We start from the raw sequence: 19991 nt of genomic DNA, 5'->3' as shown, positions 1-19991 counted from the left end.
TAACTTAAAGTTACATGTTATTGATGGTCCCTTTTTTTTTTATTACTTTACTACTGTTCCTTAGGGTAAAATTAAAAGAAATTCAGATATTGCATATAAACAGCATTTTTCCTACATTACGCTTAGTAGTTTTGAAATTATATTTTACTACATTTGACAATCTGAATAAAAAGTAAATTTTTACTTGCATAATTTAAAATTTTTGAAATTTAATCATCTATCTCTTTTTACAAAAATTATATTCCAACGTCCTTAAGTGTGATTCTATTTCTAACTATTGGTGACAGTGGTATCACTATTGCTATGTAGAGAAAATTTTTAAATTATTGTTATTATTTAATCTGCCAGTTTAAGTCTGATTTAGGGGTAACACCTATAGTGTGATGAAATAAAGATATACACTAAAGAGGGCTAAATAATAAGATAGCCAGTCATATTTATGTATATTTCAGTAACCATAATAGCCAATACATATTTTCTGTGAATATAGACTTTACAAAACTGTCATCACATTTAATTACAGTTTGTGAGCTTCATGTAAGAATAGGATGATCTTTTTAAAACACCGACCAGACCAATTATAAATGCTTAACAAACATTTTCTGAATGTTAACATTCCTATAGTGAATTTAAAAAATAATTTCCAAGGGATACAGAAATGCTAATATTCTTTCTACACTATAGTACCCTTGCCAATAAATGAAATTATTAAATATCACTCTTTTACTTTTCCTCTAGAAAACATCTTCCATTAACCCAAAACTCTATTACAGAACATAAAATGCTTGAGAGTACATTTTATTTCCTTGTCTTTATCCAACTATTTGAAACATATATATAGGTATTATATTGTTTAGTAAAATCCAAATCATATTTTTCAAACTGCTCCTCCTAGTTTCTTAAACTTCTATATATGTAATATCTGCTGAGAACTACATAAGTTATTAGTGCCCGTTTATTGGAGAATGTCAGTTTTTCCCTTCCTGTTCTGCATATGCATTATTTATATTTATTAACCATAAAATCATTTACTTTAATAGTTTAACTATATTTGGTCTTATTTGTGTTGGTTATGTTTTATGAAAAAAATCCTCTTTTCAATTTCCCATCAAAGTTAGGCAATTTACACTAAAGTGACAAGTGAGTGAAAATTTTATTTTAAAAAAATATTTTATTGATTTCAGAGAGGAAGGGAGAGGGAGCGAGAGACAGAAACCACAATGATGAGAGAGAATCATTGATCAGCTGTCTCCTGCATGCCCCACACTTGGGATCAAGCCCAAAAACAGAGCCTGAAACCCTGGGCATGTGCTCTGACAGGAATTGAACTATGACCCCCTGGTTCATAGGTCTACACTCAACCACTGAGCCACAGCAGCTGGGCAGAATATTTTATTTTTATCCTTAATTAAAATGGAAGTGGGCGTAACTAAATTATGTTTGTCTGTGTTTTGTATCCAAAGAAGTGAACTGCCATGGCTCTTATGTCATGGATGATCACCAATTGGCTCAATGAGTGTAGGGAACACTTACTGTTTTGTATTCCCATATACTTACCTTCTCCTTGGAGTAGCATTCTTCCTTGGGGGAAACTGCTTATTCTGACATTCTCACTCCAACTCCCAAGGCTTTAGTTGATGCAGTGGTGTTTTTCAATAGCCCTATCTCTATTGGCCCAGGGGATGGACTCTCATCAAAGCTGACAGGTCAAACCCCTCCCCTGGGAAGTATATCTTTGACTCCATTGACTTTATGCCTTCTTCATGTTCTTCCAAAGACATTGCCTGAACTCATAGCTTATAGTGACTTCTAATAAAATAAATGGGCATTTTCTCTGAACGTTACAGGCTGTGCACACAAGGAGTTTATGAAGGAAAAAAAAATTCTCAAAGGCTATGTAGCTCAAAGACTGACAATACAACATCTCCCCCCCCCCCCCCCACCAGGAGATACAGGTACATTCCCATTTGTTTGGATTTAAAAATTCATAACTTCTAACACAACAGAACAAATGAGTATTTTGGTAATAGAATGTAAGCTCCTCAAGAGCAAGAATTTTTGTGTTTCCCGTTTCATCTCCAGAAGCTAGGAAATTTCCTGCACAGTGAAATACTTTTGAATGACTCAATGAATTTGTCTTCAGCCGAGTTTTGAATAATGAAATTGTACCTTTAGAAAGAAGATGAATATAGATAAATAGGTATTACTTTGCTCTCACAACTACTGCTAGCTACCTGAACAACACTGCATCATAGGTGAGGGGGAAAGGAGTACCCAAAAAGGCATTCAGCGCGGTTTTTTGCTCTTTGTGCTTTGAAATGAAAACTACCTGAAGTTGTAAAACAGAACGCTGGGTGGCGCTGCAGGACAAGAGAGTAAAAACCTCTCCACGATTCCAAGACTACGTAAAGCCGTAAAGCCGTCTCCGACAGCTTGCAAAGGAAGCATTTTACACCACCGGGGCTAGAGGGTTTCAGAGAGGCCGCTATCCCCATCCCCACGTCAGTCAATGTTAGGAACTGACTCAAGATTATTGAACTAAGATAGCAGAGTTGGCTGCAAAGCAATCATTTTGTGATTTAATACTGGATCTTTTGGACGAGGAGGAAGGATGGAGACGCCGCTCGCCAAAGCGCCCCGGAAAAGGCAAGTGACGGCCATTATTATTCTGTTACTATTGTGGGAGGCGGGCGGTGCGACCATTAACTATTCCGTTCTAGAAGAGAGGGAGAGCGGCTCTTTTGTGGCCAACCTCGCAAAAGATCTGGGTCTGGGCTTAGGGGAGCTGGCCGCGCGTGGCGCCCGGATTCTATCCAAAGGGAACAGACAGCATTTGCAGCTCGAGCAGAAGAGTGGGTATTTGCTCCTCAAAGAAAAATTGGACCGGGAAGAGTTGTGTGGTGACACGGACCCGTGTATACTGCATTTCCAGGTGTTACTGAAAAGCCCGCTGCAGTTTATTCAAGGGGAACTCCAGCTCCGAGATGTAAATGACCATGCCCCAGAATTCTTGGAACAGGAAATCCTCCTGAAAATCCCGGAAAGCAGCCATCCTGGGACTGCAATTCCTTTGAAAACAGCTCAGGATTTAGACGTGGGCAGCAACACAGTTCAGAACTACACCATTAGCACCAACCCTCATTTCCACCTTTTCACTCGCAGTCACAGCGATGGCAGGAGATACCCCGAGCTGGTGCTGGACAAAACACTGGACCGTGAAGAGCAGTCAGAGCTCAGGTTAACCCTCACGGCGCTGGATGGTGGGTCGCCGCCCAGGACTGGGACTTCCCAGGTTGTCGTTGCAGTCCTGGACATAAATGACAACGCCCCCGAGTTTGCTCAGCTGCTCTATGAGGTGCAGGTCCCAGAGAACAGCCCTGTAGGCTCCCTTGTCATCACTGTCTCCGCTAGAGATTTAGATGCTGGGACCCATGGCGAGCTCTCCTACTCGTTTTTCCAATCATCAAATCAGGCCGCTCAGGTGTTTGAAATAAACGCAGTCACAGGAGAACTTCGGTTAAAAAGAATGCTGGATTTTGAGGAAATTCGGTCTTACCGTATGGAAATTGAGGCCTCAGACGGCGGAGGCCTTTCTGGGAAATGCACCGTCGCCATAGAAGTGATGGATATAAATGACAACGCCCCGGAACTGACCATGTCATTACTCATCAGTGACATCCCAGAAAACACCCCAGACGCTGTGGTAGCTGTTTTTGGAATTTCAGATCCAGACTCTGGAGACAATGGCAAAATGACTTGTTTCATCCAAGACCATCTCCCCTTCCTACTGAAACTTACTGTAGAAAATTTCTACACCTTGGTAACAGAAGGAGCGCTGGACAGAGAGAATCAGGCCGAGTACAACATCACCATCACCGTCACCGACATGGGGACCCCCAGGCTGAACACCCAGCACAACATCACCCTGCTGGTCTCCGACGTCAACGACAACGCCCCCGCCTTCACCCAAACCTCCTACACCCTGTTCCTCCGCGAGAACAACAGCCCCACCCTGCACATCGGCAGCGTCAGCGCCACAGACAGAGACGCGGGCGCCAACGCCCAGCTCACCTACTCGCTGCTGCCGCCCCTCGACCCGCAGCTGCCCCTGGCCTCGCTGGTGTCCATCAACGCGGACAACGGCCACCTGTTCGCCCTGAGGGCGCTGGACTTCGAGGCGCTGCAGGCGTTCGAGTTCCGCGTGGGCGCCACGGACCGCGGGTCCCCCGCGCTGAGCAGCCAGGCGCTGGTGCGCGTGCAGGTGCTGGACGCCAACGACAACGCGCCCTTCGTGCTGTACCCGCTGCAGAACGGCTCCGCGCCCTGCACCGAGCTGGTGCCCAGGGCGGCCGAGCCGGGCTACCTGGTGAGCAAGGTGGTGGCGGTGGACGCGGACTCGGGCCAGAACGCCTGGCTGTCGTTCCAGCTGCTCAAGGCCACGGAGCCCGGGCTGTTCGGCGTGTGGGCGCACAATGGCGAGGTGCGCACGGCGCGGCTGCTGAGCGAGCGCGACGCGGCCAAGCACAGGCTGCTGGTGCTGGTCAAGGACAATGGCGAGCCCGCGCTGTCTGCCAGCGTCACGCTGCACGTGCTGCTGGTGGATGGCTTCTCGCAGCCCTACCTGCCGCTGCCCGAAGCGGCGGCCGACCAGGCGCAGGCCGACCCGCTGACCGTGTACCTGGTCATCGCGTTGGCGTCGGTGTCGTCGCTGTTCCTGTTCTCGGTGCTGGCGTTCATCGCGGTGCGGCTGTGCAGGCGGAGCAGGGCCGGCTGGGTGGGTGGCTGTTCGGTGCCTGAGGGCCACTTTCCGGGCCACCTGGTGGACGTCAGCGGCGCAGGGACCCTGTCCCAGAGCTACCAGTATGAGGTGTGTCTGACTGGAGTCTCCGGATCAAATGAGTTCAAATTCTTGAAGCCTATTATCCCTAACCTCCTACCCCAGGGCACTAATGAAGAAATAGAGGAAAATGCCACCTTCCAGAATCACTTCGGAATCAATTAGGAATCGCATCATGATGCAGTGTCTTCTGTAAGATCTTTAGTTCCTCCAGGTACAGAGTTTGAGAGCGTCATGGACAAAAATCCTAACTTTAAGTATAGCCTGGATTTCCCTTTTGGGTGTCAGTGGCATGGGGACCAGTATGAGGTGTGTCTGAACAGAAGCTTAGGAGCGAGTGAGTTCATGTTCCTCAAACCAGCTGTTGGCAAGTTTATGGGTGAAGGGGCTGGTAGGGACACCGAGGAAAACTCTAACTTTACAAATAATTTTGAGTTCAATCAGGAATCTCACCTTGACAAGGCCTGATAAATGATAATATACATTCGGGTATTTCCCAACCCTTGCATTCACAGAAGGGCTTACATATTCACACATTCATAATTATTGCCATATTTATAGTTATTGCAACCTGTTGGAGTATTTCATATTCTGAATCTCTAGGTGTTTTTGTTGTTTTGTCAGGTTTTCTCCCTCACATTTTGCATGATCCTACAATAGCAGAGCACTGGTGTTTCTCGGGATTTCGGGGTAAGATTTTTGGAAGTTATCAATGTTTTCAGATTCCTGATATTTTAGCTTGTTCACTGATATTTGTTATGATTAAGAGAATTGTGTTTAATGATTGTCATCAGCATGAGTCTAACTAATGTAAATGATGGCTTTTAGTTTGAAAAAATAATTTTCATTTATGCAAAAATTACTGTGACCTTGTAAATTATTTGATTCCTGTAATGTTGTTTTAGAAACACTGCCATAGATTTTCAAATGAACTAATATTTTAGCTGGATGTTTTCTAAGTTGAGTATTTTCTTTCAAAATTGAGAGCATTTAGTTAGACCATCTGCTATAATTTTAAATGATTCAATTCCTGTTAAATAGAAAAAAGTAGAAAAATATTGGTAGACTTATGATTACCTTTTTATAATAAATGGTTTTGAGTATGTAAATGATTCTCATTCTTTTAATATACACATGATTCAAATATATTCAATAAGAAAGAAGAAAGCAAATTAACATCATTATGCCAGCACTCAAAAGCAGTTATTAATATTAAGTCAACATCATTCTAAAATTATTTCTATGATTTAATATAAGTTAATAGATGGAAACAATATTGTAAACTGGAACTATAATGCATGGCTAGCTCTATAATGAAAACTATCAGATTTTATTTGCATATGATGAGACTGTAGAACTCATTATATGAAACTATAGAACTTGCTTGAGCTTAATTAGATAATCCCTATAAGGTTAAAAACAATATTAATATATTAACATAATTTAACAGCCTACTTTAAAATGAGCAAGTCAAGCCCTGACCGGTTTGGCTCAGTGGATAGAGTGTCGGCCTGTGGACTGAAAGGTCCCAGGTTCGATTCCAGTCGGGGGCATGTACCTTGGTTGTGGGCACATCCCCAGTGGGAGGTATGCAGGAGGCAGCTGATCGATGTTTCTCTCTCATCAATGTTTCTAACTCTCGATCCCTCTCCTTCCTCTCTGTAAAAAATCAATAAAATATATTTTAAAAAATAAATAAATAAAATGAGCAAGTCAAACCTTACACTTTTACCCTCTTCTCACCTTACTTTAGACTTTTTATTATATTAGTATATATGCATATAACATATAAAATGTATATTAAAAGGGTAATTGTCATAATTGTTTTGACATTTTATGCTGTAGACATTTAATTTGTTATATGGTGCTACAAAGTTTTCAATATTACTCAAGTCTGTACAGATGTAACACCTTTTGAAGCATTTCACTGTGTTTCCATGATATTTACTTCCATATTTCTAAACAATATGCTTATAAAATGCTTTCATTCAAATTTTAGATATTATCCATTTACTTTTCTTTAGGGGCATGTGCACACACACACATACTTGCATATTTTTTCTACCCATTCCTCTCTCATAGCAATATTATATAAAATTCTGTTTTAATAATGTTTATATAATTATGACTATGGAAATATTGCTTACAATTGAACCTCATGATGTACTGAGATTTTGTTTCTTTTCTTTGCCTCATTTTCGCTTTACTTTTCAATGTACAGATTTTTAACTTCTCCCTATACTTTCTAAAGTCTAAAACTCCTCATTGTATTATTATTATTATTATTTTTTTAAATCTTTATTGTTCAGATTATTACATTTGTTCCTCTTTTTTCCCCCCATAACTCCCCTCCTTCCAGCTCCCACCCCACCCTCCACCCTCACTCCCCACCCACTGAGTTCATCCATAGGTGCATGATTTTTGTCCAGTCTCTTCCCGAATCTCCCATTCCCCTTTCCCCCCCAAGAATAGTCAGTCCATTCCCTTTCTATGTCCCTGATTCATTATAGTCACCAGTTCATTCTGTACATCAGGTTATTTATTCACTTGATTCTTAGATTTATTTGTTGATAGATGCATATTTGTTGTTCATAATTTGTATCTTTACCTTTTTCTTCTTCCTCTTCTTAAAGGATACCTTTCAGCATTTCATATAATACTGGTTTGGCGGTGATGAACTCCTTTAGTTTTTCCTTATCTGTGAAGCTCTTTATCTGACCTTCAATTCTGAATGATAGCTTTGCTGGATAAAGTAATCTTGGTTGTAGGTTCTTGGTATTCAGCACTTTGAATATTTCTTGCCATTCCCTTCTGGCCTGCAAAGTTTCTGTTGAGAAATCAGCTGACAGTCGTATGGGTATTCCCTTGTAGGTAATTGAGCCTCTTTCTCTTGCTGCTTTTAAGATTTTCTCTTTGTCTTTTGCTCTTGGCATTTTAATGATGATGTGTCTTGGTGTGGTCCTCTTTGGATTCCTTTTGTTTGGGGTTCTCTTCGCTTCTTGGACCTGTAAGTCCATTTCTTTCACTAGGTGGGGGAAGTTTTCTGCCATTATTTCTTGAAATAGGTTTTCAATATCTTGCTGTCTCTCATCTTCTGGGACTCCAATGACTCTGATATTAGTCCGCTTAAAGCTGTCCCAGAGGCTCCTTACGCTGTCTTCACACTTTTGGATTCTTTTTTCATTATGCTTTTCCAATTGGGTGTTTTTTGTCGAATCTTTGGTTTGATTCTTGCACTCCTCTGGTCTGCTATTGGGTATAATATTCTTTATTTCAGTCCGTGTATGCTTACTTTCTAATTTCTTTATCGTAGCATCGAGGGTCTCATTAGTTTTCGTGAGGCTCTGCACAAATTTATGGCAAGCCCTCAAAATTGCGATTCTTAGCTCCATATCCTCCATTTGTCATGTTTTTTTGTCTCCGCATCTTTTATGCTTTCTTGGTGCACCCCCTTGTGGTCTCTGTGCGCAGTCTTGTTCTAGCCAAGCCTTAATTGTTGTAGTTAACACTAGAGGGATTTGACCTTCAGGCCGACTGGCGGTGGAAATCAGCTGTGGGAAAACTTCAGTCCTCAGGGGAGGTGCTAGTCCAGCCCTTGCCTGAGGCGGTCGGCAAATGGTCCCCAGGGGCTCTGCCTCTCTGTCCCAACAACCGCTGCAAACCTCGGAGGGGCCGTAGCCAGACAGTCCCGCTTCTCCCGTTTGAGTCTGGGTCCCTAGAGACTCGCCGGGATCTGTAGCCCAGAGTCTGAGATTCGCTCCTGATTGAAAACGACAATCGCGCCCTCAGCCGCCAGCCCGCTTTGCGCGCGCACCCTCACCACCGCACCGCCGTACCTTTAAATTTTCCACACTGCGCCTCCGCTGAGCGTAGGAATGCTGTTGTTCTTGCTTCTAGTTGAAGAGACTTTCCTCAGCCAGCCTTCCCGTGGTTCTGGTTGATGTCCGCTCCGACTTTTAGTTGTATTTTTGAAGTGGTTGTCCACGGCGGCAGTCTCTGGTGTTTTACCTATGCCGCCATCTTCGATTCCCTCTCCTCATTGTATTATTAAACTCACCAAGAAATCTCTCAGTTCCATTATTTTTTCTTGGAGCCATCCTGGAGCTATCCAGACTCCTGCTCAATTGTATATTATTTGCTCTGTAGACCTGTTGTATAGCTGGCAGTTTGGAACTTGCTTTATCCATCATTCTGGGAATTTCTTTTGTCTCCTGAATTTAATTTCATTTTCTGGACTTTATATCTTCCTCCTTTTAGGTTTACTGCCTTGAGTTCTGAAGACTATTTGGTAATACATTTATTAATTTTTTGAACATGTGAAAATTTCAGATGTTAGAAAATCAAGTTTCTATTTTGTTTGGTATAGAATTTTAAGTTAGGAATTATTTGCTGCTAGTATTTTGAAGGCATTCCTTGACTTGTCTCTCTGCTGTTTACTTTTCTCCCATTTGTTTTGTCTTTATAGGTCCATTTATTTTAAATTTTTGCTCTCTATTGCTTAGATGAGGTTTCAGGAGGGAATTGAGATAAATTGGTGTGCCCAAACGGAATGAGATGCAGTCTTCACTGTTATTTTATCCCAGCTTTCCCAGACCTCAGTCATTTCTATTTTTTCATCCTTTGGTTTGCTGTATTTCATCTGATGTAGTTCTTTAAAGGAGAGAGAGAGAGAGAGAGAGAGAGAGAGAGAGAGAGAGAGAGAGAGAGAGAAGAGAGAGAGAGATATGAGGGAGGAGACTGGTTGCCTTCCATACACTCCCGATCAGAGGATAGAACCCAGGGCAACCTGGGTATGTGCCCTGACCCAGAATCAAACCTTCCACCTTTTGGTGTATGGGGCATGCTCCAACAAACTGAGCCACACCAGCAGGGCTACATGCTGTATGTCTTAAATTCTCACATACTTGAGAAGTACAATTTTTCTGGGCATAAAATTTTTCAGTCAACTTTCTTTTCCTCACAGATTTGTTGACATCAAATATTACATTAGTCATTTCATCATAGTTTCTCTATATTTTTCTATAAGTAGGCTACATTTCATTCTTAAGTAGTTCTTTTCAATAAGCTCTCATGAATGCTAATGAAATGTTTTATGATTTTTTCCCCAGTTGCTGCATTGTTTTCTTTATATTTGACCAACATCTTAGCTAGGTATAAAATTATTGAACCATAATTTCTTTCCTTCAGAACCTGGTAGAGATTTCCATTGTATTCTAGTATTAAATGTTGATGAGGATTAAGTCTGAAGCCTATTTTCATTACCTATAGGTTACTTATTTTCTATTTTTAAACTTCATTGTCTTTCTCAGGTTATGTCTTGATTTTGATAATTTTGTGTCACTTTTTTTCTGGAACTCAGTGTACCCTTTCAGTCTGTTTCACACAGGTATTTTCAAGTATGTCATTTGTTTATTTATATCTACTATGTATAACTGGTTTCTAAATCTGATACTTCCAATATGTGAAGTTTGTGTGGGTCAATTTTTGCTGCATTGTTTCTGATTCTTCTTATTCATGTTGTCTTTATTTTTTTGTGACTTATATGGTTGATTACCCTTAAATATTTATTTGTAAGGTGTCCTCAAAGCCTAGGCTGTATGGTCCAGATTTTCAGTAGTTTCAGCCAGGATTCTAGAAACACTATCAGTAGGGGACCACCGCAAACCAAATTTATGGTTTGAGGTTCCTTGAAACTCAATTTATGAATATTCAAAATACAAACACACATGAGGACCAAACCTAGGCACAAATTCCCAGGCATGGTTTCTTTTCTTTTTCTTCTCTACTTAACACCAGGGATCCTTCTATATAATTCCCTGGAGTTGGAGGAAGGGGTCAGGTTTAGATTTGTTGGTGTTATACCGCTTTTATATTGTTGATGTAGCCCTGTAGGGCCCTTTAAAATGGGGAGGGTCTTCCCATAATATGCTGCACCTTTGGTTGGCCTTGAGCCTTGATTTATATTTCTTTAACCCCAAATAGCTTCAGGTCAAAGCTTGATGGCAAATATTTTCAAAAGCTCTGTGGGCTTATAATAAGTTTTGTTATCCTGACACACTGTTTACCCCATATTACAGGCTTTCATAAAAAAATGGGCACCCTCACCAAGTGGTTCAGTTGGTTGGAAAATCATCCCATACACCAAAAAGGTTGTGGGTTTGATTCATGGCACATACCTAGGATGCTGGTGATCCCCATGAGGGTCAGAGCACATATGGGAGTTTTGCACCCCCCCTCTCCCTCTCTCTCTCTCTCTAAGATCAACAAACATATCCTTGGTTCAGGATGTTTTTAAAGTTTTAAAAGGAAATAGAATAGATACAGATACTATACATGCTTGGGAAGCATCATTGATTCAAAGGGTCTTGTCCCAGCAATTGAATTTATTACTTTATTGCTTTGAGGGCTAAGCTTTCAGTAAAAAAAGAACTCTTTTGGCTACAAAACACACCACCAATATGAAGAAATAAAATCATATGCTCTGCTAATAACTAATTAAATCAATTTATTTGACCCTATCTGTTTCTACTGGCAATACGGGCTACAGGTGTGATCTGAGTGGGTATGATATATACTACTAATTGTACTCAAATATATGTCTCTCCTCCCCTTATTTATGACAAATATACCTCCAATGTTTTAGCTGCCCATGTGGATATGTGTGTTATAGATTATATTTTCCAACCACTGTTGTGAGTGGGAGTGGTCTTGTAACTAGTTACAGCCAGAGAGCGATACTAACCCCTAGTGCCATGGAATACTTCATGAAAGTAGTCTTTACAAAGGAAGGTGCAGTCTTTTCTTTCTCCTATTTGTTAGTCTGAATAGAAATTTAATGGCTGGATATTAGACAGTTGTCTTGGACTATGAGGTGAAGGCCATGTCCTGAAGATGGTAAAGCAACAAGATGGAACAAGACTGGGTTCCAGATATGGAGCCCAAGTCAGCCACTAGTTTTCTTTTATGAGAGAAAAATAAAATTCTATATCGTGTAAGCTATTGTTGTTATGGGCTTGTCTATAGCTTCAGGCTGAAATTATATAGAACATATTCATATGTAGAAATTACGTAGAATGTAATTCTAGCTGATATAGTAAGCTTTTAAGAAAGTGATACTTAAGCTAAGAACCAAAGAATGAATAGAGAAATTGTGAGGCTTACATGCATATTTTAGAAATCAAGGTTTATTGAGAACAGGCAAAGCAAACAACTAAAGATTTAAGAATAAACTACCTGCTATTAATAACAGGTGAGAAAAGAAGTTATTGCATCTAAGAAATAAGTACAGAAAGAGGGCCCTTGTAAAGTATGAATGTAATAAATGGAAGTTTTAATAGAAGGGCTTGAAGACAGAATTAAGAAAATATCCCAGGTAATATTGCAAAAGTATTTAAAAATATCAAACAGGAGAGGAAAAAAACACAAAAAAATAAGAGTCCATAGCAGAGGTCCAACATCTGAATTGTAGTAATTCCAAAAATAAAAGGAGCAGAAGAATTTCAATGAAGTAATTCAAGAAAATGTCTAAGAGCTGTAGGAAATTAGTTTCCTAGTTGAAAGAGTTTACCAATTTTCCTGTACAATGGATGAAAATAAGCTCAAACCAAGACACATCAGTGTTAAATTTGGACAGTGACAACATACTACAACAAGAAATAAAAATACAGGACACATATAGAAGATATAAAATACCATTCACTTTCGACTTCTTAACAAAGACATTGATTTAAGGGGCTCATTGACAAAATATTTTTAAATTATGAAAATTATTTTCAACCTAAAACTCTATAATCAATCAAACTTCCAATCAAGTTTGAGGGTAAAGTTAAAATAATTTAATACACTTAAGGTCACAACATAATTTAACTCTCATCTACCATTCTCTACTGGAAGATATTAAAATGAATGGGTAATCTAAGAGAGAGGAAGTCTGAAGAAATAGAAAGAGGATCAAAAACAGAATAGAGGTGAAATGAATCTCTAGGTGATGTTGAAGGATGATCCCAAGATGACAGCTGTGTATCAATATAGACTAGTCCAGGTTGGATGTGTCTGAGACAGGCATTTTGAAGGATATCATCATCAAGTCCCCTGGCACATATGAATTGGATGAAACTATTGGATGATGTGACCTATTAACGCTACCAAATAAACAAACAAATAAAAGAAGAGATAAAATCCTAGAAAAAGGAGATCCAACCAGAATAAAAGGCAAAGAAAAATTCCAAGAATGATAACAAAGGGAAATCCCAGAGCGATAGCTGTGCAGCAGATGTAGATACCACCCACCCAATCTAAGGGAAAATTCATATTTGGGGAGATATTGGAATGACCATGTGCAAAATTGTACTGAGAGGCAGTTAGAAGAGTGGGAAGAATACATTAAATATATATATATATATATATATATATATATATATATATATATATATATATAAAGAAAACCAAGTAAATGAAAAAGCAAAGCAATCGTTAACCTCAAGAAAAAAGTGAGAAAAAAATATAATTAAGACACAGCAATGCTCTTATAATGATACTGAGTGAAAGAAGACATTAAAGTTCCTTGAAAGTGTATAAGAGCTAAAACAGAACCCAACATAATAGAGTCAACTGATAATGTCTAAAATGAATTAATCAAAATATAGCAGAATACAGATTAGTAGGACAAGAAATAACTAAAAGTTAAAATTGACTGCCTATTGGAAACAGAACAGGAAAGTGAGGAGGAAAGAGGCAGAAAACTATTGTATTTTATTATACACCTCTTAGTACTATTAGATTTTTGAACCAAGGTTATGTATTATTTTGAAGAAGTGAGTTTTAAAAGATAAGTAAATAGATACCTTGAAACTCTCCCTATGAACAAAAATGAGATAAAATACTAAACATTACTAATAAGAATAGGGATATATCTAAAGATAAATAACATAATGAAGGCATAATAAATTTAAGTGGTTTTTAAATGAATGGTTTTAAAAATAAAATACAAATTACTTTTAAAGAAAACAAAGCCTGTATAGAGTAATAACCAAAGTAAAATGGAAAAGAGTCAGATCTACCATGAGTGAACCCACCAAACCCACCCCATTTAAGGGCAAGTTGTAATTAAGCATCTAGAAACAGATGGTATGAATATAAAAACTAATCTGTTGCAAAAAAACGGAGGGAAATCTTCCATACCTATTCTATAAGGCTGAATATTTTAACACCAAAACCACAGATGTTAAACACACACTCATGCGTATACAGGACAACATGGGCCAGAAAAATCCTAAAACACTGTTGACACATCAAATTCATGTTTGCACGAAAGCAATAATATGTCATGGATAACTGTCTTTATATCAAGAACTCAAGAATTAAAAAGCTAAAGAATAAAGGTACAATTTCAACACATGTCAAAAATTACTTTAAAATATGAAACCATAAAGAAAAAGAAGAAAACTTTCTTGATCGAACAAGGAGCATTTACCCCAAGTAGAGCTCAACCATCATAGCTAAAATTGAAATAATAGGAGCACTTTCACAAAAGTAAGAATGAACTACTTGCTATTGTTAATTTGAAGAGTATTCATTGCATATCCTTGGAGATGCTGGCCATTGAAATTATATGTGAACAATAATTTAAATTATATTATTACTTAAACTGGGTGAAGGGTGAAGGTTGGAGTACAGAATGTGTTCCAGAAAATATCCTGGGTAAAGAGTAAAACCGGAAAGGATTATTGAATTCACAAAAAAAACTGGAAAAAAAGGCCCGTTACTCTGCAGTATGAACAGCATCACTGTTAAGCAGTTAACAAATACAGGTTGACTTTTTGATGAATTCTTCATTTTCGTATATAATCTTTACTATCAGTTTTAAAAGCAGGAGAAGGTTTTTTAAGGATCTACTCCTGATGAGAATTCAGAGTTTAATTTCATGCCCCCAAATTAAGAAAAACATTTATTTTTTTCTATGAATTCAGGTTATAAGAGGGGGGGACGATTAAGCACTTACTAGCATTACTGTGACCATTTGAAGAAGACGATGGAATGAAGCAGCAAAGACCCTGGGGAACATACTCCTGCTGGTCTTTTAATCCGCCATCTTTTTGCTCTATTCTTGAAAACGGGAATAACGTCCACAAAACGCAAGGTGGCGCTGCTGGCTAAAAAGAGACAGAGGAAAAATACTCGCTTAAAAGGGTGTTGCAGATTCTATTGTTAATAGAAAATCTGGCCAGTCAGAAAGGAAGAGGAAAGGACACCGTGGTAACAGGAGCTGGGGGAAGTGGGGATCCCTCCCCACACGCATTGCTATTAGAAGCTCATTTCTAAGGATTCCGTTGCTGCCATTCTGAAAGCTGCTTGGGGCTGAGTGACAGTGGTTTTGAAAGACTGATTAAAAGAAGAATGGAGGCCAGAGTGGAGCGTGCGGTGCAGAAAAGGCAAGTCCTACTTCTTTGTGTGTTTCTGGGAGTGTCTTGGGCTGGTGCTGAGCCGCTTCGGTATTTTGTGGCGGAGGAAACCGAGAGAGGCACCTTTCTGGCCAACCTAGCACACGACCTGGGGTTGGGGGTGGGGGAACTTTCAGCTCGGGGATCTAGGATCGTTTCAGATCAGAACATGCAATTTTTACTACTCAGTCCGCTTACTGGTGATTTACTTCTAAATGAGAAATTAGACCGAGAGGAACTGTGTGGCTCCACAGAGCCCTGCGCGCTGCCTTTCCAGTTGTTACTGGAAAAGCCTTTGCAGATTTTCCGTGCTGAACTATGGGTCAGAGACATCAACGATCATTCTCCAGTGTTTCTAGATAGAGAGATTCCCTTGAAAATATTAGAAAGCACCACACCAGGAGCGGCATTTCTCCTAGAAAGGGCGCAGGACTCAGATGTTGGAACCAACAACTTGAGAAACTATACCATCAGCGCCAATGCCTATTTCCATGTTAATGTGCATGACAATGGGGAGGGGACTATCTATCCAGAACTAGTACTGGACCGAGTGCTAGATCGCGAGGAGGTGCCTGAGCTCAGTTTAACCCTCACCGCCGTGGATGGCGGCTCTCCGCCCAGGTCCGGGACCGCCCTCGTGCGCATCCAGGTGGTGGACATAAATGACAACGCCCCTGAGTTTGTACAGTCGCTCTACAAGGTGCAGGTGCCAGAGAATAGCCCTGTTGGCTCCCTGGTTGTCTCCGTGTCAGCTAGAGATTTGGACACCGGAAGTAATGGGGAAATAGTCTATGCATTTTTTTATGCCACTGAAAGAATTCTCAAAACGTTTCAAATCAATTCAACATCTGGCAATCTTCATCTTAAAGCCGGATTAAACTATGAGGAAATGCAAACTTACACACTAACTATTCAGGCCAAGGACGGTGGAGGGCTTTCTGGAAAATGTACCGTGGTGGTCCACGTAACAGACATCAATGATAACGCACCGGAACTACTCATGTCATCACTGACAAGCTCCATTGCAGAAAACTCAGCCGAGACTATTGTGGCTGTTTTTAGAATTAGAGACAAAGATTCAGGTAACAATGCAAAGATGGTGTGCTCCATCCAAGAGGATCTCCCCTTCGTCCTGAAGCCATCAGTAGAAAATTTCTACACCCTGGTAACAGAGAGCCCGCTGGACAGGGAGAGCAGAGCAGAATACAATATCACCATCACTGTCACTGACTTGGGGACCCCAAGACTGAAAACTGAGCACAACATAACCATATTGGTGTCTGACGTCAACGACAACGCCCCCGCCTTCACCCAAACCTCCTACACCCTGTTCCTCCGCGAGAACAACAGCCCCGCCCTGCACATCGGCAGCGTCAGCGCCACAGACAGAGACGCGGGCGCCAACGCCCAGCTCACCTACTCGCTGCTGCCGCCCCGCGACCCGCAGCTGCCCCTGGCCTCGCTGGTGTCCATCAACGCCGACAACGGCCACCTGTTCGCCCTGAGGGCGCTGGACTTCGAGGCGCTGCAGGCGTTCGAGTTCCGCGTGGGCGCCACGGACCGCGGGTCCCCCGCGCTGAGCAGCCAGGCGCTGGTGCGCGTGCAGGTGCTGGACGCCAACGACAACGCGCCCTTCGTGCTGTACCCGCTGCAGAACGGCTCCGCGCCCTGCACCGAGCTGGTGCCCAGGGCGGCCGAGCCGGGCTACCTGGTGAGCAAGGTGGTGGCGGTGGACGCGGACTCGGGCCAGAACGCCTGGCTGTCGTTCCAGCTGCTCAAGGCCACGGAGCCCGGGCTGTTCGGCGTGTGGGCGCACAATGGCGAGGTGCGCACGGCGCGGCTGCTGAGCGAGCGCGACGCGGCCAAGCACAGGCTGCTGGTGCTGGTCAAGGACAATGGCGAGCCCGCGCTGTCTGCCAGCGTCACGCTGCACGTGCTGCTGGTGGATGGCTTCTCGCAGCCCTACCTGCCGCTGCCCGAAGCGGCGGCCGACCAGGCGCAGGCCGACCCGCTGACCGTGTACCTGGTCATCGCGTTGGCGTCGGTGTCGTCGCTGTTCCTGTTCTCGGTGCTGGCGTTCATCGCGGTGCGGCTGTGCAGGCGGAGCAGGGCCGGCTGGGTGGGTGGCTGTTCGGTGCCTGAGGGCCACTTTCCGGGCCACCTGGTGGACGTCAGCGGCACGGGGACCCTGTCCCAGAGCTACCAGTATGAGGTGTGTCTGAAGGGTGGCTCAGGGACCTCTAGCGAGTTTAAGTTCCTGAAGCCGATTATTTCTAATCTGCAGTCCCAGGGCACAGGGAGGGAAGTGGAAGAATATCCTGCATTTAGGGATGATTTGGGTTTCTGATAAAGAATGGTAAATAAATGCGAGTGTTGTGTCTGTGAATACACTCCTAAGAAATTTATCATGTGTTTCCGGTGGAGATTGCTTTCACATTATTTCAAGCATTTTTAAAGCCACAGAATTTGTTTCGTTACACAGGAAAGGACCTAGCTTTAGCCCTAAGAAACCTCTACAAAGCATGGAATTCATGTGTCTATTTGATCTCTAACAGTTATGCATTCTGTGTAGTCGATAAATGTTGTTTGGGATGTTGTAAATTAATTTTCATTTTCTTCAAACTTTGTTGCTTTTTCATTTTCTGAGTTGATTTCAGTGCTGTAGATTTATACTTGCCTTAAGTTTTAGAAGCACAGATCATACAGTATCTTTGGAAGTTTTTAAGAAAGTACTTAGTATAAATCACACACTATTTTAACATTTTCAATCTTAGAAGTAAACCTATGAGGAGAGGTATTTTTGAAATGGGCAAGTAGATATTCATAGAGGTTCAATAAATTCAGTAAGAACACCAATTAATAAATGGCAGAATTGAGTATCTTTCCTAAATCTTTCTGCCACTGGGACCTTGCTATGATGCTGTACTGTTTTCTGGCATTAGGTATCACATTGAAAGTTTCTCCATAATTAAGGAGAAGAAATACTTTTCTCTTATTCATATTCCTGTTTGGTCTTTTCTATAATTAGAAGTAATAGTGTATATATTGGCTTGTGGTTTTATTTTCTTAAAAACTAATAATCCAGCTTTACTGAATTAATTATTTAATTACTATAGGCCTGGTTCATGAAATTGGTGTACTGGGAGTGGGGGGGTGTCCCTCAGCCTAGCCTGCACCCTCTCCAATCTGGGACATCCCTCTCACAATCCGGGACTGCTGGCTCCCAACTGCTTGCCTGCCTGATTGTCCCTAACTGCTTCTGCCTGCCAGCCTGATCAGCCCCTAACCACTCCCCTGCCAGCCTGATTGATGCCTAACTGCTCCCCTGCTGGCCCGATCGCCCACAACTGCCCTTCCCTGCCGGCCCAGTCACCCCCAACTGTGCTCCCCTGCCGGCCCAGTTGCCCCCAACTACCCTCCCCTACCAGCCCGGTCGCCCCTAACTACCCTCCCCTGTAGGCCTGGTCCCCCCCAACTGCCCTCCCCTGCTGGCCTGGTCGCCCACAACTGCCCTCCCCTGCCAGCCATCTTGTGGCTGTGGGCACCACCATCTTTGAGGGCAGGGCAGTCAATTAGCATATTCCCTCCTTATTGGTTGTGGGCGCCGCCATCTTTGCGATGGTGTGAGGATCAATTAGCATATTCCCTATTTATTAGATAGGATTATTAAAGCATTGATCTAACCAAATCTCAAATAAAAAATGGAAAGATCACTTTTTGCTTTTTTCTTGTTATCCCAATATATGACCTTCATTTCACAGAAAAGATTAACTCTGAATAGAAATATTACATACTTTTGATTTCTTCAGTAGTTTATTAATTTTCTTAAATTGTAGTAATATTTCTGTGGTGGTCCTTACCTACCTTTTAAACACATTTTCCTCCTTTAATTTGAAAATTTGTTTTTTTAACCCTCTTATTCAATATACTACAATGCTGATTCAGGAAAGTATAAGAAAAAGAATCGTTTTAAATATGTAATAATAAAAATAAACAAATTACAATTAAATTATTTAGAGATGCTTGGGAGTTAAGGAGAAGCTTTGTTTGTTATAATAATCTGTAACTGCTCTTTCTTAAACCTTGTCCAGATAATTTTTCCATGGCTGTATTCTGAATATATTATAAATCAGTGCTGCTAACTCTTAAAATAGTACTCTTACTATGTATTACTAATGGGATATAGTCTAAGGACAAAAAATTCTCACAGCATTCAAATTCTAAATTGTTTTCATAGTGTCAGGATGAAATTATCCATTTTTCTTACATCTAACAAATCAATGACATGGAAAAGGGGAGGAGGGAATTTTCAACAATAAAATAAATATAATGTGTGGTTAATCTTGTTTGGCTCTTGATTCAAAGAACTGTGTGAGAATTGTAGAGAAAGTGAATACAGATGCATATTAAATAATATTAACCTAATTTCTTAGGCATGATATAGCATTGTAGTTTTTTTAGGTCATTAAACATTCGAGGTATATGATGAAGTATTTATGGGTGATAATTTAGCTTGGGATGTGAGAATGTTAGGGAGATAAACAATTATGACAAAATATTTATAACTGTTGAATCTAGTTATGAGTATGTGGGGGTCCATCATACTATTCTCCTTCTTTGTGGTTTTGAAGTTTTTCAAAATAAAGGTTATTTTTTTAAATTGGCACTGTAAGAAGAAAAGTGGAGTTAACAAAAATAGGACATTCTTCTGAATA

General features: G+C 41.1%; 2 protein-coding genes across 2 annotated transcripts; both read left to right on the top strand.

The window, feature by feature from the left end:
* The first annotated feature begins 2609 nt into the window (after window positions 1–2609).
* LOC139010398 (protocadherin beta-17-like) lies at window positions 2610–5834 on the top strand. The gene has a single exon (XM_070414785.1). The coding sequence runs from the start codon at window positions 2612–2614 to the stop codon at window positions 5000–5002; it is 2391 nt and encodes a 796-aa protein (XP_070270886.1). The 5' UTR covers window positions 2610–2611; the 3' UTR covers window positions 5003–5834.
* An 8964-nt stretch (window positions 5835–14798) lies between these two features.
* On the top strand, window positions 14799–18193 carry LOC139010397 (protocadherin beta-7). The gene has a single exon (XM_070414784.1). It carries the CDS (start codon window positions 15233–15235, stop codon window positions 17621–17623), a length of 2391 nt encoding a protein of 796 aa, XP_070270885.1. The 5' UTR covers window positions 14799–15232; the 3' UTR covers window positions 17624–18193.
* Window positions 18194–19991: the final 1798 nt, after the last annotated feature.

Source organism: Myotis yumanensis, unplaced genomic scaffold (genome assembly GCF_028538775.1).
Source record: "Myotis yumanensis isolate MYYU_CA2020_CCGP unplaced genomic scaffold, mMyoYum1.0.hap1 SCAF_5, whole genome shotgun sequence".
NCBI lineage: Eukaryota > Metazoa > Chordata > Mammalia > Chiroptera > Vespertilionidae > Myotis > Myotis yumanensis.
Note: the sequence above shows the minus strand (reverse complement) of the source record. Positions and strands in the feature narration are given on the sequence as shown.

Bases quoted from the DNA above. Each gene is read 5' to 3' on its own strand.
- LOC139010398 (XM_070414785.1), top strand. From the start codon at position 2,612: ATGGAGACGCCGCTCGCCAAAGCGCCCCGGAAAAGGCAAGTGACGGCC.
- LOC139010397 (XM_070414784.1), top strand. From the start codon at position 15,233: ATGGAGGCCAGAGTGGAGCGTGCGGTGCAGAAAAGGCAAGTCCTACTT.